Source organism: Hippoglossus stenolepis, chromosome 17 (assembly GCF_022539355.2).
Source record: "Hippoglossus stenolepis isolate QCI-W04-F060 chromosome 17, HSTE1.2, whole genome shotgun sequence".
NCBI lineage: Eukaryota > Metazoa > Chordata > Actinopteri > Pleuronectiformes > Pleuronectidae > Hippoglossus > Hippoglossus stenolepis.
Window position 1 is genome coordinate 10,369,288 of NC_061499.1, and position 17,194 is coordinate 10,386,481.

Here is a 17,194-nt window from a genome sequence, read left to right on the forward strand (position 1 = left end):
AATGTTTCCTCTGCATCAAGCCGGTGTAAGAAGACATTCTGGTGGTATTCTTGTTCTCGTGTGTAGGGACTATTTTATCTGTAGCAACTGATAGAGCATTGCTTGTTACGTCACATCAGTACAGTCTAAGTACAGACATGCATGATAAGCACTTTCACCTCCAACAAAGAGGTTATGTTTTCCCCCTGATCCGTTCATTGGTTTGTTTGTCAGCAGGATTATGCAAAAACTACAAAACAGATTTCCATGAAACTTGGTGGAAGGATGTTGTATGGGCGAAGAAATAATCCATCACATTTTTGCATAGATGCAGACAAAAAGGGCGGATTCAGGAATTTACTTTCACTTTCTCAAACATTGGGAGATGGGGTGCTGGGGAAAAAATCGGGTAAATGTAAGGGACAGATTTCTATGTGTGAGTCCATTTTGCTGAGGCTTGACTGAATTTGATGGGACTGTTTGGAGTTGGGGGGGATTCTTCAACATAATCTCAGTTTCCAGCACCTGCAGCGAAAGTTTAGTCCATCACAAATCAGTTAACCTGTTCAAAGGGGTTAGGGTTAGGCACGGTGCATGGCAACCCTTTTGAGTGTTTTGCCCACAGACTGAGCTCCGACCTGGGAGGCTCATGAGTGAGTTCACTACAAGTGGCACTCTCCACTTTGTTGTGTACTTATTGTGTGAGCTGCACTCTAATGCAGAAGAGTGCTTTAAAGGAGAGCCCATCTTTGTTCTTCTCCTCTTTTAGTTCATGAATGCGTTACTTAAAAAAAATTTCAACACACATTCAAACATCAGCACCAAAACCACGTGAGGGGAGTATGTGGCCAGTGTGTATTTGGCAAAGCTGGGTGCATTATATAATGTTGGGAGGAGAAGTCGCTCTCTTAAGCTTCCTTATGTGTACACAGACTAATTTCACAGAGTCCTCTGTCATCTCCGAGCAATCTGGTCTTCCTTCATGTTTGTTTTCGTTTTTCCTGTGATCACAGGCATGCACAGTATGTGTGTTTTAGCGTGGCTCGGTCGGAAAAAGAATTCCTCTGTCAGCTGACGGCTGGAACATGAGTGAAGTCTCATGGCGGAACTGTGACGACTCAATCATTGGAGTGAAAATGTTTGAGTATGAGAGTTTTCTCACCTCCATTACATCAACCTTCTCTTCCACGGTAGTTGATGCTGGACTGCTCCCCGCGTGATGACCGTGCTCATGCTGTGATACTCGGGACAGGGCGTGTTCGGTTCCTTGGAAATAAATTCTTCGCATCTGTGTAATGGACACACCTTGGTTATTTAATTTTTTTAATTTTTTTTGTCTTATTGATTGGTATGTTGCTCAAGTACAGATATGACCACCTGTCACGGGTGTGAGGCAGTGGCTTCTGTTTCTAAATCAGTTGTTTGCCCTGCATGCAAAAAAACAAACACCGCAATGTGGCTGGTAATCTCTGTCTGTCAGTTGGTTCACTGTTGTGGTCAAGATGGAATTCAGAGTCCTACACGAGTCAATTTTTGCAAACCTGCACTTGCCACATCGACATAGCTCTGTACAGGACCCGATCTGTTTCTAGTTTGACCAATCACATTTGAGCAGGCTTTGGTTGCCCCACGGGTAAAAAGTCCATGTGGAGAGCAAAAGAGTCTGAACACATTGACTGAAATACATTGGCTATTGGCTTTTTTAATCTATCTTCAGTCATATGCAGATGGCTGTGAATAGAATTTGGCCAAAATGTCGTATGGACACCTACAAAAAGCTGTTTGTGTTCTTTGTGGAGAAAGGTTCGACCTGTGTGATAACAGAAACTAGTCAGACGCAGAGTGCAGCAAACGAAGGATGGGCTCTTGGCTTGGATATCCACCGTCTAGACAGGAAGTCCCACAATATTGGCTTGGCCATTGCCCCAGAGGCTAATTCATGATCTGATGATAGCTGATGGGTTTCGAGATCGTCCGATGCATAACCAGGAAATCTCTCAACTGATGAACTGACATGACATTTGTGTTCATCCTAGTGGAAGAAGCCCATTGATGGTTGAACCTCTGTGTTTAGTGCGGATATTGGCACGTCAACATCAGTAATAATGCAGAGCAATGCTTTCACACATTTTGGCCCTCGTGGTGTTTTGGCCTGAAGGGTTTGTTGTGTCTCAGTCTCTTGTGTCAGCCAACAAGCCAGTCAGCCACTGCCTCCCTCTCGCATACCTCTGCTTCTACACACAAGTGTTTTGCAGCTAATCACTGGCTTGTGTGGAATTGACCCACTGTCCTGCTCACTTACACCAAATAACTTGTGTTGGAATGATCATCAGTGATGTCCAACTAGATTCTGATTTAGGTTTATTACATTAAAACTGGTCGCTGGTCATGAGTTAGCTTTTCCTTCTTGGTGCCGTGCTGTTATTTTGGGGATTGATGGTGAATATTTCTAACTGGAAACCAGGCTCCATGTGAGACTTGCACCTTCTGCTGCAGCCCACAGCACAAGATTAACCCAGTTTGTCTGCAGTTGAAGATTAAGGTGAGATTAGTAAGAGTATCCTGTTACAGGTTCTCCAGGTTGCCAGATCTGTTCAGGACTGCGTAGCGCAATTTAGGGCCAAGACAATTAGTCGGCCGGCACAATTCACAGGGTTAAAGCCTTGGATTTTGAAATGGATCCTAATAGAGCTTCAGTTTTGATTGATTCAGTTCTGGTGTAAAGTGATTAATTCAGGTGAGATATGTGGATGCAGCTGATGAAGAGGGGCTTCTGCACCATAGACTGTTGAAATGACTGCTCCCCTAAAGTGAAGCCAAATAATTTTGATCGCCCCCTGGTGTCATAAACCCTGCCCCCTCCATTAACCAAACTAAAAAGTTGAAATGCACATCAAGTTGGTTTCTGTCATTTTAGTTTGTTCTTATCAAACTGATGCGTGTTCATTGGCTGGCTCGAGCGCATATGTTGCTGGGACCATCCTTATCTGCAATAGTTTGTCTTAATTTTTGTAAAACAGGAGGAATCAGAGACGCGTCGTACATACAGTCCAGGTTCTTTACGAATATTGGCTCTCCCTCTTCTCCTTCCTGATTTTAGTCAGATTCTTTTCTGGGTCAGTTGCCTGCTTGTTTGTGGATTCAGTTCAGACAGCAACCCCTGGAGTGACACCCAATCTGATCCCTGTCTGCCTGACATGTACCAGTGACCTCTTTATGTTACACTCTGCTTTTATCCTAATCCATCAATGGATTTTTGTGACATTGACGGCTTTACTTAAAATCCCCAGTGCAGTTCGTATTACAGTCCCAGAGGTTACATTTCTGCATATACAGGCATATTCACAGAAAGCAATAAGCCCAAACGAATCCACATTATCGAGTAATCTGAACTAATTGAGTCAGGGTATTTATTTATATCCACAACAGAAGAAACATATTCCTCATTATCTTCTTGTCCAGTCAGGCCTGAGACATGAGTTGAATTTCCTTTGTTAGTCGGCCAAGTTTATGGAGCGATCAGATCTTTTACTGGAGATGTTTTGCAGTAGCTGCTAGAAAGTCCAGGGTGGTTACTGGAATGAGATAAATTGGTTTGTGTGAAGGAGCCAGATTTTCTCCTTGTCATGAAAGCTGCCAATCACATTTGTGTGATGTTCAGAGCCACTTTGACTAACCCATTAGGAAGAACTGGGTTATTTTGCAGCAGATTAATAAAAGGCTGTGGTGAAATAAAGTAGACTTGGGTCCTTTAAAAAAATAAAGAAAAGCATCTTTCATCTTCAATATGTACAGTATATCACACTGATGGCTGCGAATGATGACCTGTAACATCATAGGTGGATGTTGACTCCATGGGGACATTTTCTCAGTCCTCAGCAATTTCCAGTTGACTTCAATTGCCTTGGATGCAGACTCGACAGTTTTTGACCACGAACGAGCACAGAGAGCCTTTAACCATGAGCAGATATTTAAAGAGCAGCATCGTGTTCTGTCCGTCCATGAAAGACAGGGAAACAGCGATGCTGCAGACCGGGGGAGGCAGAGCATCTGCTATTGCGGTGGAAACCTCTAGATTTAGCTCTGGTTATGTAACTGTCTGTGTAGTGGTGGCTTTGCTCTACTACTGCATCAAACGCTGAAGGCTGCTTATCCCACTGCTTTGTGAACTCAGCTGGCCACAGAGACACTCCAAAGGCGAGTTTACCCCAAAATCTGGTCAGTTGCAAAGCATGAAAATATGAGCTCATCATTTTTACTGCAGGAAATTAGTGCTGTGCTTCCCTCCCCGTCCTGCACCACCTTTAAATGAACCTTGAATCTGAAGCTGCCCATAGTTCACCAGTTATATTGGTTAACAGCATGGATGGATATATGTCAGCTTTACATTTGACAAACTGAGCTCTTCACAAACGCCTTCTTATCCCATCTGTGTACTGGTTGCCACATTGGTTCTTCTTCCATCATGGATACTCTTCTTGTTCTGTTTGATTAGCTATTGTATACAACTGAAGATACATATATTTATTGTTTTAGGATTATTTGTATTTGCAGTTTTCCTCTTTTAAACTAAACTGGGAGACGATCAGAACTTTTTGTTAATTATAAATAGAGCTGTTACATTTTTCTCTTTCTGATACCGATACCTGGGCTTTACATATCTGCCAATACAATTACAGATCCTGTATTATCCTTTACTTATTTCATGGATATTACCAGCTGTATGTGATGGTATTATGGTATATAAAATTGCAATAGTTGCACGTAAAACTTGTACTGGACTAATATAGGTGAAGCTGCAATTTCTTGCCGTGATTGAAGCACAGACAGAAAACCTCCCTCCGACAGTAGCACACAGCCTCAGGGCCTCGAGCCACAACCATCGTCAGTATTTATACTCAGTGACCAAACTCGCCTGCTTGCCTCTGTGATCTGTTCAGCCTTGGAGCAGACCAAACAGATGTCCTTAATTATCTGTCTGACGTTATTTAGTTTGGTCATCAAAAGGCCAGTGTTAAGGCTTGACCCATTTTCACTGAAGTGGAAAAAACAAGACTTCCTTTTTTGTGTGGGCACAAAGCTTTAATAATGTCATGTTTGGGAGAAAAAAGGGTCAATTTCAGCATGAAATGTTGTTTTATAACTTATTAGCTTTTTGTCCTTGTTTCAACGTGACCGCATGTGTTCCTTCAGGAGATAAATGTGATTCATGAGTAAAACATTGTCTTCATCTTAATCATTGATTCCTGAAACGCTCCCTCTGACATCGGTCTGAAAAATGGAGATTCTCTAGTATAATATAAGCCATTGTTGGGAAAACCACATTTCTTACCCTGGGCAATGATATCATATGAGAGCCTAGTATCTTTTTATTTGTTAGTGGAGTGTGAGAAAAGTGGAGGGAGCCTGGAGAATATTGTGAATGGACATATTCAGAAAGAGCCACATTCATGAGGAGGATTTGTAGAATTTACACGTTTATTTAGTAAACTGGTAAAAAACCTGCGTCGGCACTGATATTAAATTGTTTTTCCTCCTTCGACACCCAGATGATTCATCTTGCTGCATTTCCCAAGTTGAAACTGCTGGAAACTTTGTGGGTGACTGAGGCCTCACTGGTGGGAACACACTATGTGTGTTGCATCCTCTGTGGCAAGCTTCCACCTCTCCTAGGTGGAGCCTGGTTTCTATTAGTGGCTCAGGCGGTTCCTGAAACCCAGCAGTGGGTTCTCTGGACGTCTTTCCCAACTCTTAATCCGCACAGTCATTCCCCCGCCTACTTCCGCCTCGCTGCCTTTTGCTTTGCCTCCTTTCCTCATTCCTCTGTCACAAGTCTTCATATGAGATCATCACGTGTAATTGGAAAATCAAACTGTTTCTTCCCCTCCTTCCTGTTTCAGATGTTTTTCCCCATTCCTTCAGACATAAACTCAAATGAGACTCAATAATATTCTTCACTATAAAGAACTGAATTATATATATATTTTCTTTCCTTTCATGTCTGTAACATAGGCTATCTATAATGCCACCAGGGGGCAATCAAGACGCATTGGCTTCACTTATAGGGGGCATTCATTTTGTCTGTCTTAATATACAGTCCATGGTCTATATTTGGCAAACTGACAAATTATACCCATTAGGTATAATAAATATTGCTCATTTGGAAATGTAGTCTAATGCAACTGATATATTGGACATGGACTCGAGGATTTTCCATATTTCATCACTGACCATAGTTTAGCGTGAAAATTTGAATCAAGTGAATGAGAGCCCTTGTACTGTCTGTCACTGCAGCATTCCCCGACTATCGCACAGCGCATGTTGTCCTACAGATGGATTATGAGGTTACATAATCAGACACTAAGGAATAGGATATTTATTTTAGCCCTGGAACAGGATTACCAGCCGCGCACAGAGACCGTTGATAAACGATAACATAGAACGCCACAACATTGATCTTTGCTCAATGAGATTAGGATTAGTAGATTAGTGTTGGGGAATTTTGATGGGTTTGGTTACTTTTATTGTTTTGGTGTTTTTAAGAACTAGTGTTTTTGTTTTTTAGGAAGACGGTGTGGAGTGTAAATTTAAAAAAGCCACAATGCCATGGCAGTTACTGATGACACAAATTCAGAAACAACTGGCACAAAGACATGATACACTGCTGTTTAGTATTGAGCAGTTCTGACCAGACACAAAATTGTGAATAAATAAAAATGTCATGTTTATTTTTGATTATATACATCATTACAACTCAAAGGCCCCTGTAGCTTGAACAGAACTGACATGAAATTGGTCCAACTCTCTGTTTCAGACATGACTTATTACATTTTCACCTTTTTCATTCTAGATCAAACAAAGCAGAAGATGGGCACGTAGCTCTTTGAGTCAGGTGATGCAGAACTCTGTAGTTTGTCTTAGGGTTTCAAAGTCAAGATTGTCCCACTGTCAGACTGTGACAACAGAGCATGCAGGAGGACGGACATGACGTATAAACTCACATGTTTTTGTTTACAGCACATTGACTCTGGTGGTGGCCCTTATTGTGAAAAGCTCTCGATTTTTCTGAAAGCAGTTTTAGTGGAAAGATTTGGGTTCTTGAAATGAGTATGAAATTATATGCAATTACTGACTAACTGGAATGACTAACTTTAATTGTTTAAGTGTCTTCCCTGTTGAGGGAAAATGCTGTATTTACAGAATTTTATAGTTTTGAACTCTTAAACAAAACTATTATTCCTTTTACGGGTTGAGAAAAATATTTTTTTCTTTTTTATAAAGATAAATTAACCATTGAAATACCCTGAAAGAGGGTCATCACAAACCTGAAGAAGGCTGTGTTTATTTATTATCTCATGAACAGCTGTTGTTTATGGATGACAAAAACAATCCAGTGGAAACATCTTGGTTGCTGAATTAATTAACCCCAAACATGCTCAGTCAACACCCTCTCTCTCTCTGCACTCCCACAGCCGAGCACCAAACCCAAGAGCAGTCAGCCGTGCCTGTCCACACCGGCTTCACCCATATCGGCTCTGTTTTTGTTTTTTTTAGACTCCTCCCTTTTTCAACAATGTGGCGCCATTCCTTTTAAGTATAAGAACATACAGTACAGGAATGAGTCACAGTGTGCCGCGCTGATGGATCGTTTCATTGCCTTTTAACAAAAGCTTCGAGGTTTTGTTTGTTGTTGCTACATTTAGAGCTGCAGTGATGCCATGTGGTGCCAAATATGGTATAAAGCAGCACTGGGCTGTCACTCATCAAGGAAAACTACCACTTTTAACCAGTTAGCTGATTGAGTAGAGTTTCTCTGATTGTAGTCTACAGAATAATGGAACAATTTGGGTTATTTGTCCCGTCAAACAAAATGTCTGGAAGCGAGATGAGCTCAAAGGCACATTTAGGACAAGAGACGTGAAACTTGTTGATTTGAGAGCATGGGTTGGATGAAGCTGTCAGGAGAAGACATGCTGCAGTGAAAGAGCGACTTTGTCTCGCAGCGACGCGGAGGTAGTTTGAGACATTAAGATGAGTTGGATCAAGCTGCAGAAAAAGTTGGGTCATACCCGGCTTATTAATGAGGGGAAGCAGTTATTAAATGAAATCATCCTAAGATTCTGGTAATGATCAGGCGGTTTGGAGGAACACTGGCCTCATTTCACATCTGCTGTGGGCACATGACCCGTCTTCCGGTCTGTTCAGGTGAATGGAGTTTACTGTCAATAGACTTGTTTATCCAACCAAAACAGGGCTGCAATGAAGTGGGCTTTTTCTCCATGAGGATGTGCGGGTGTGCCATTAATTACAGATCAGCAGGGGCAGAGAAAACATACAAAAACGCACTGTAGAAACTCAATTCAGAGGAACTGTTTTAATAATAATTTTTTAATAAATGTTTTTTTTCTTCTTTACAGGTAATTGACTCACTGGGCGTCATGATCTACAAAGCTCTGGACTTTGGCCTCAAGGAAAATGAGGAGCGCGAACTCAGCCCTCCGCTTGAGCGCCTGATCGACATGATGACCAACAATGAAGAAACGGAGAGCGACCCCTGTCCCGACGAGGGCTACGAGGCCACTGAGGAGGAGGATGAGTGTGAGGAGGAAGAGGAGCTAGTTTCCACTACCACTACCGGCACAGTCGGCAGCATTCGCGGCTATCGAGATATTATCTTGGTAGGTTGTTCTGCAAAAGTGTTTTTGCTTTTTCCACCCTGCATTTCTTAGGTCAGGTCTGTAAACAGAGCAGTACGTCATTATCACTCCAGCTCAAAACAAATTTCCCTGATGGAGGCCGTCACGCTGTAAATTCCCCAAGTAGCTTCAGAATATGAGACTGGTAATTAAAGCTGTGTAAACACACCGGTATTTGGGGAATAGGCTTAGAATCGTTCACGGCCTGTTCCCTCCATATAATGAACCTGGTGTAGGATATAAATGTTAGGTCTGTTTCCAATGCAGCACCGGCCCGGCCCCTAATTCCTCCCAACAATGATTCTCTTTGAGTGTAGCCTGCAACATGTTGATATGACATGGCCAGATTAGGCAACGAGACATTCCTGACTGACCTTCCTCGCATTCTGCTGTTGTGTCAGGCAGAGGCAGGTTGGGTCGACGAGGGTTCAGCGAGACGTGAGGCTGACTGGTGTTGACAGGAATAGTTGGCTGGTGAATGTGCAGAGTGGTGCATTAGTAAAATGGAGCAAACTGAGGGAGTGCCTACATCGGCCAACGGCCTCTTACCAAAGCTGTCAATCTGAAGCTGCTTTCAGACAAGCACTGAACTCCAGATAATCTCCTGACATTCTCCGGAGGGGAGAACGCAAATGTCTGCGGGGTTTTCTACCACCAAGCCCGTTGTCAAAACTCTGGATAATGTCTGAATGAGTCCATGTGAGAAACCGGCAGAAAGATCCTCCGCAGGATTCACCGCAAGCAAATTGTCTAGGGTTAGGGCAAACTTTGCAAAAGGTCTGGACCCAATTGTGCCAACATCCTTTGGAGTTGATGTCCAAACACGGCTCATGGTTTGGATTATTGTCCAAACATTTATCTCTTGACGATCGCAAGTTGTCACGCACAGGGAGACATCAGTTTGACCTCAAATCTGTAAAGAGTGACACTCATGTTGCGGTTTAACTTCTTTTGTGCCTCCTATTTTTCGGGTGATAAATATGTTTTTGTGCTTGATAAATAACATTGTGTTTAGTAGAAACCACAGATAGGAAAATAATTTTAGCATGTCGGCAAATACTCTCACTCCCCAGGTGTCGTTTTACATGGAGAAATTCCCCTCAATGAGAAGGAAGAAGCCACTTTCTGCTGAGTCAGACATGCCTGTGGCTCACCAAGCCCTTCAGAGGAACACCAAAAATGTCATTCGTCCGGTTTATTCCTTTTGTTGTCGCTGGAGATGGTTTGACGGCTCAACCATTACTGATGCAGGCAGCCTTTTATTATCACAGGCGAATCATAAGGGTCAGATCTTTTAAATGCCGTTCAGGTGATGCCACTCGCACGATGTCGCTGCTATACTGGACAATCAGGTTCACGCTGTTGTTGATTTGTTTTGCTTCACCCAGTTTTAGCTGCTCTAGTGTTGTTGATCTGTGGATGGTAGAAATGTTAAGCGGATGGATCGCCATGACAATTTCTAGAAACGTTCATGGGGTGGGTACACACACCCTGGCTTTTCATCTAGCGACACCACCAGGTGACCCGTGGGGATTCACAATACTTCACTGATATTCTATGGGCCTATTATCACCATTAGTAATATGCACCTACATAGGCAGGTGCGCAAGGTGTGCACACATACGATTGTTCTGTTTCCTCTGCAGAGACACTTATGATCATTATGACCATGATGCATGTGCACATGGCATTTAAATGGAATGAGAGATTGGTTTATTGCATGTTGTGCCCAAACACACCCATGGTTAATAAAGAGAGTAAATAAAAACCTTTCGAAACACCCACTTCCACAATTAAACAAACAAAAGTGAATTTAGTCACACCCTGAATGTACTTTTGCTTTAGAACATTCACTTAAATCATTAAAGTACTGACTTTATTGTTTAATATAATTTGGGTTTGGCAGAAGATTTAAAGTCAATAAGCATGTAGCTTAGTAGTTCAGGCTATCATCATTGTAATTCTATGACATTTGGACAAAATGCAGATTGTTAAATCCATTAAAACAAAAGTTTTTAGGATTACATATTTATCTGTCAAAAAATAACTTTGCGCAGGTTTTGTGGTGTGTATATATTCTTTTTCTATAATGTAAATAAATAGTTGGTCACACAAACTGCTCTTTTCCCCTCCAGATATGTTCTTCCCACCTGCCCAGCCCGTCAGATGCTCCCAGTCACTACCAGGCCGTGTGCCGCGCTCTCTATGCCGAGACCAGGGAGCTGCGCACCTTTCTGGAAAAGATCAAGAATGCCAAAGAGGTAAGACAGTCCGGCATCTGACCGCTGCAAGTTAATGAGGAATCCGGTGAGGATAAGTCACAGATGAGCAGAAAAACAAACCATTCCATCTGCTCATCCTTCTGAGTCTTTCTTTTCTTTTGCCATGACACGTGATTATAGTCTGACATGTACACTGAGTCATCTACACCCTTTTAAGAAATATAGAGAAACTTAGACACTCGCTTTTAATAGTTTCTACTCATCTTCCTTCCCAAAGTTCCCATAGGTCAGACTCAGAATGTCGGATCTGTTTACACATCACACACCCGTCATAATACAAAATAAATTGAAAGAGAAACATTTTTCTGAGGAAGTACCAAACTCTAGTCTCATTTTACGAATCTGCTTGTTTTTTTCATTTTTATTTATTTAATGGGTTGAATTAGGATCTGTTTGGTCAACAGGATTTTTATTTGCTGGAAAAAGAAAATACCAGAGTCGTGCCCAGAAATAACAACAGCGGCTGCCCACAGGGTCCAGACTGTGTTGATGTCCCTGTCTGACCCCCCCCCTGCTCAGGGCATCTGAGAACTCTGCATCACTGAGACTTGTTGGGGTTGATTTAAATCCGAATAGACATGATCTGGCACCACACTGCCTGCTAGCTGGCAGATTTGATTCCTGTAAATGAGAGCATTGCTACCGGAGTAATGGAGTATGAGTAGTGAGAGGATCCCCGTGGAGATCTTGAGGCAGAATGTCTCAGACAATCAACCGAGATGTGTTGGAGTTTGCTTTTTTAATTAACATGATTAATTCAAATCATTAGATGGAAGAAAAACCTGAAAGAGAGAAGAGTTTAATTTCAGAAAAGACTTGAAATTAATGGATATTTTGTGTGTAGATTTATAATGTGTTGTGCTTTGTCTTTATTCTAATGAGAGTTGCACCACTTAGAATAGAATAGAAAAACTTGTGTGAGAAATGGAGTGTGTATATCCAACGGGACCCGACAGACTCGGGCTGGGTTCAAACATTTTCAAATGGTGCTCTGCTTTGGGTCAGGTTTGGTCACGTTGGCTGGTCCATCTACTTTATTGTTTTATGCTGCACATGCCTGTAATCGGGGAAAACACCAGGCTTTGGTCGGGTTCGGACACAAAAAAATCAAAAAATAGTTTTCATAGAGGCGTGACGAATTATAATGTCTCTTTAGAAAAACATCTTTCCCACTTTGAAATTACACACAAATTCACTGAAAGCTCAGATGACCCAGTTTTCCACCAGCGCTGAAATGCAGCGTGCATTTGTGAATCTTTGTGGAGTGTAAAGTGTCTCAACTGCCCACATGCACGTGTAAACTGGTCCAGGCATAGCAGCCGATCTGTTTACACTCATTGAACATGTGGTAGATAAACACATTCAAGAAGCTTTTACACCTGTGAAGTTGAAGTTTAAAAATCGTTTTGAAAATTATTAATATATCATCAATTTGTGATTTTTGCATTTGCAAAGCTGCTCTACGTGTGGACAAATTGCTTGGTATTTGTTTGTGGATTTAAACATGCGTTTGCGAAAGTGACATACAAATCATTGTACACATTTGTAAATCGTATTCTTCAATCGTATATCATTTTTGACCACGTTGAGTCTATTTTCTCTCCATAATCCGAAAGCCTCGGACTCGGTTAGTTTTCTCTCGAGCTCGGTCGGGTTCGGGCAGAAAAGTGCAGCCTGAGCCGCTCTAGGTATTTTTCTTTGGCTACAATGATGAACACGTGGTGTGATCAAACAGGTTTCTATTATAATCAAATTTGCAAAATACATCATTTTAATGAACAACTTCAAAAGAACGTAGGCATGAAAAGTGCATCATTAAGCAGATTGGAAAACATTTCCTATAAATAGGCATCATATGAAACTCTCATGCGCCGACTGGTTCGTGTTGGAGGTGTCCACCTGACTTGTCAGACGGCGTAGCGTCAGTGCACAGTATGAACACACGGGCTGCGACTTCAGCGGGAGGCGTGATTCATGCAAACGTTCTTATGTAATATATGGTTATTGAATCAAGTGTAACATTATTACAGCAGTTAAAGGAGCTTACAGGAGGGGACTGCCGGGCGACTGGGGCCCCTCTGCCCCTCCTGTAGCACTGGATGTTACAGGGTAATTGCTAATGAGTAACAGTACACACCATCACACATGGCTAGGATTTAGGAGGATGATCAACAAGGTCTTTAACTTTTTGATATCATTTCTACAGTCCTATAGAACAAATAAATAAGACTTTTATACGTCCATCCATTCTCTCAGTTGTCATCAACTAATTCTATCAGTCCTCTCCATAGTCTTCTTTGTCACTATGTCGTCCATTTCTCCCTCTTTTCTTTCAGCTGTGTTTCCTGTAGTTTTAGTTGATGTGTCATTTTTTCAGAATAAATTTCCTTTACAATGTCTTTCCTCTGTCAGTGTAGTTTAACTTCTTCTCCTTTTCTTTCCTGCCGGTGTAAAAAACACTGAAACCCTTAGTTTTCCATGCTAAGTTTCACCGAGAGAAAAGTTTCACTGGTTTAAAAAAAAAAAGAAGAAAGATGAAGGATAAATACTGTACCAACATGTTTAGATATCAGAAGAGATCAGTCAAGTCAGCAGAAAAAAAAAAGATTACGCTCCGGTTTAAGGGATGGGTTCGAGCAGAAACATGGGTGTGGAGATGTGAAGATGATGAGAAGAAAAGAAGCTCATGACGTTCTGTCTTTTGATTTGAAAGTCTGTTGTTGGATGATATCATAGATTAGGTCTGATTACATTTTTGATTAACCTGAGCTGAACTGGAGACAAGAATGAAGAAGAGTTAGTCTGAGATGAGGAACACAGTTTTTCTTTATTATGGACACAGTCAGAGTGGCTACTTCTCTTAGTCAGTACACACTCGTGCCTTCAGTAGGAAACAAATTAAGTGAAAGGATGGTGTGACAGTGTGTTTAAAATACATGTGACAGCGTGTTTTAAAGCGCACACACACACACAGCAGAGGGCTTGTTACCATGTCCAGGGTCACCACATGCTACAGACTGTAAAGAACAGGATGCACATGTCCACATGGAGGTGGATTTGGTGTCTGCAACAGTCGTAGAACTTTAAATAACCGGCTCGTACAGTGAGGCTTCGGCAGACAGACCCATTAATAGCAGTCATTAGTTGGTCATTGACTTCTCTTTTTCCCTCTGGTACAACTGTCAATATAGGATGAGACTGATATCGACATTCCCTTGCAAAACAACATCCATCGAGGAATTAACCAGACGGCTGGAAGTTTGCCATTGACCTTCACTTAATTCCAGCCAGTGCTTCACTTACTGTATATCAAATTCTTTTTTTCATATATTTCCTGTTCCTTTTCTTGGCTAGAACCTTCGGAGAATGGAAGGTGGGACTCGGGAGGAAGCTGTTAAAGACCTCGATGAGCTGCAAAACGCAGACTGGGTAAGAAGGCTCCCTACAGTACTGCACCAAACACCACTGGATTTAACTATGTAACCATGCATTGGTAATTGCATTACATGTGTGCTGAACGTTCCTGCAAAGTGTATTAATTCTTGAAGTCCCTCCAGGCACGATTCTGGGTGCAGGTGATGAGAGATCTTCGAGACGGCGTAAAGCTAAAGAAGGTTCAGGAACGCCAGTACAACCCACTGCCCATTGAGTACCAGCTCACGCCCTACGAAATGCTGATGGACGACATCCGCTCCCAACGTTACAAGCTGCGAAAAGTCATGGTGTGGATTTCATCAACCCCTCACAGGCTCAACCACAAACATTGATTTCTTTTAGCTGGGGGCAAAATGTACATTGTGTTCGTCTCCTGCACGTGGCGTTGAAATCTCAGATGGCTGCATGTGTTTTTATTGCATTTATCCTTTTTCTTTAATAAGTCGTTGTCCATATCCTATTTTCCACTGTCGTCCCAGGTGAATGGAGACCTCCCTCCGAGGTTAAAGAAGAGCGCGCATGAAGTTATTCTGGAATTCATCAGGTCACGACCTCCTCTCAACCCTGTGAGTAATAAACCACACTGTGCCACTAAATGGTTCCCATTGGTCAATTATCAAGCATCCAGTTTTAAATTGCGTACAGAAGTTTATAATTACGTCTACAGTTCTGACATCTCGTGTATTTCTGTATCTTTAGTTTGGCAACATTTAGAGAATGATTGATCAGTTACAAAACATGCAGTCTCTCTGGGCAGTTAGGAGGGAGGGGGGGCGCAAATCTCATTCTGGTCTCCATGGTAATTGCAGCCGAGCACTCACTTCTTTGGTTGTCATGGCAGGTTGCCGCCCGTAAACTGAAACCCCACCCTGTGCGACCCCGGAGCCTCCATGAGCGCCTGCTGGAGGAAGTCAAAGCTGAGAGGAAGCTCAGGCCCGTCTCACCGGACATGATCCGCAGGACTCGCCTGGGTGAGACGCCGACACATCCCAGCACACATGCACAAATGAACATGAAGAATAGAAGTGAAACTCTTTTCTGGTTCTTTTTGTTCAAACTCCCAAACTAAATCTGTTATCTGAAACAAGCCTCAGTTGTTTCTGAGTGTGGCTGTTTACATACTGCATGGAAGCTCCACTCAAAGCAAAAAACCATTAACCATGACTTCACTGCTCTTAACTGCATCCATCATTACTCTGTTTACTTAAACACTCTGACATTTACTCTAACAGCTCTCTCCCCACGTTGATCTCTTCACCTAATCAGACGTGTCACAGTGTTTAAACAAGGCCGACTGTCTACAGCAGCTACATGTGCTCCGCTAAAGTTACCGACTAGTGTTGTCTAGTTTCAACTCCATTGACCTTTTGTCTAAAATTAATCCATTATGTAATGCAGCCTTTGTGGTATTCTCGATAAAACCCAGCAGTGCACGAGAGGCTCTGTGGGTATGTAGATAATGTGTTAAACCATTTGAACTTTAATCAGATAAAAACAAGAGAATATTTCAGCAGTCAGTACCATACAGTGCCTCTGCAGTACACAAGACGCCTTTTGTTGGGAGCTTAAGGAGGGAAACATGCAGCAGTTGTTTTGTAATCAGATACGTAGGAGACAGTACGCGTGTACCCCCGAAATACTGTCTGAAAAGCTGATATTAAAGAGTATTACTCTTTAGGACTACCATTTTATGTGATTCACAGTTTTTATTGGTCAATAGAGAGGTGCAAAAGTAAAGAAGTCAAATGCATTAGGTAAAATACAGGGATCTTACATTTTTGAGACCGTTCTTCTAAAGCAATATTCCAGGAAGTAATAGTGTGGTGTTTTGCCCCATTAGTTATAGCTGTAGAATGTTGAAGTAATGAATGCAACATTTTTAAAATCAGGAAGTAGACATGACTACATGACAACTAGACTCAAATCTCAGCAATTTGATGATATTTCATGCTAGTGTCGCCAATTCTAACACAAGCAATTGGCTTTAAGAAAATGATGAATTGTCAGAAAGCCAATCAGAGTTCATGTGCAGTGGGTGAACATTATTATTTTTCTGAATGATGTTTTATAAACTTGGATGACTCATTGACTTCCATCCATTTTAACTCTCGTGGATTTTCTTTTCCTCCTCTCTGCCTCCATTTTTCTTTCCAAACATGGGCATTTCTGCCAGTCATGCGGCCTCTTAGCATGTCTTACAGTTTTGACTCATCAGGTAAAGTTGAACGTCAGCCGTTGTGCTCCTACTGTTGCTCCTTTGTGTTTCATTCCAGGCTGTATTAAGGTCAAGTCACCTGCTCCTCCCTGATTTAAACACGCACACACCTCCTTTTTCATTTCATGCTTGTGTCATAGAAATTGTGTGTATGATACACTGCTGTCACTTGTTAGATGTTGTGATGCGTAAAGCTACTCTACCCAAAAGGAAACATGGGTCCGGAGAGTGCGACTTAATCTCAGGTTGTGTGAAATTGTTTTGTTGTTATTTATTAGAGCCCAAATGATTTATTGCTTGGCAGATAAAAATGCACTACTACTAATAATAATCATATCTTTATTTATATAGCACTTCTCAAAACATGGTAACAAAGTTCTTTAAATGTAAAAATACATAAAATGTACCTTCAAACAATATACGAATAAACACACTAAATGTGACAGAAATTTAAACATGACCTCCCTATAAAATATCAAATATCACATCTGATTAGAGCGGCGTTTATATTTGCTGATATGTGCCGATTAGAGAAATATATTATATTTCTCATTAAAAATTATATTTATTTTCTAAATTCAAGTTCT

General features: G+C 41.7%; 1 protein-coding gene across 14 annotated transcripts in view; it reads left to right on the forward strand.

Annotated features, from left to right (window-relative positions):
• Window positions 1-17,194, forward strand: part of spire1a (spire-type actin nucleation factor 1a) — a 30,755-nt gene that overhangs the window by 5,105 nt on the left and 8,456 nt on the right. For 4 of the 14 annotated variants that reach the window (XM_035182854.2, XM_035182859.2, XM_035182858.2 and 1 more), the window contains exons 3-10: window positions 6,830-6,871; window positions 8,397-8,657; window positions 10,811-10,936; window positions 14,312-14,386; window positions 14,506-14,679; window positions 14,863-14,958; window positions 15,234-15,363; window positions 16,566-16,607. In XM_035182854.2, the coding sequence (XP_035038745.1) occupies window positions 6,830-6,871; window positions 8,397-8,657; window positions 10,811-10,936; window positions 14,312-14,386; window positions 14,506-14,679; window positions 14,863-14,958; window positions 15,234-15,363; window positions 16,566-16,607 (946 nt within the window). The remainder of the gene's footprint in view (window positions 1-6,829; window positions 6,872-8,396; window positions 8,658-10,810; window positions 10,937-14,311; window positions 14,387-14,505; window positions 14,680-14,862; window positions 14,959-15,233; window positions 15,364-16,565; window positions 16,608-17,194) is intronic. The other 10 variants (XM_035182857.2, XM_035182870.2, XM_035182864.2 and 7 more) reach the window with 8 other exon arrangements.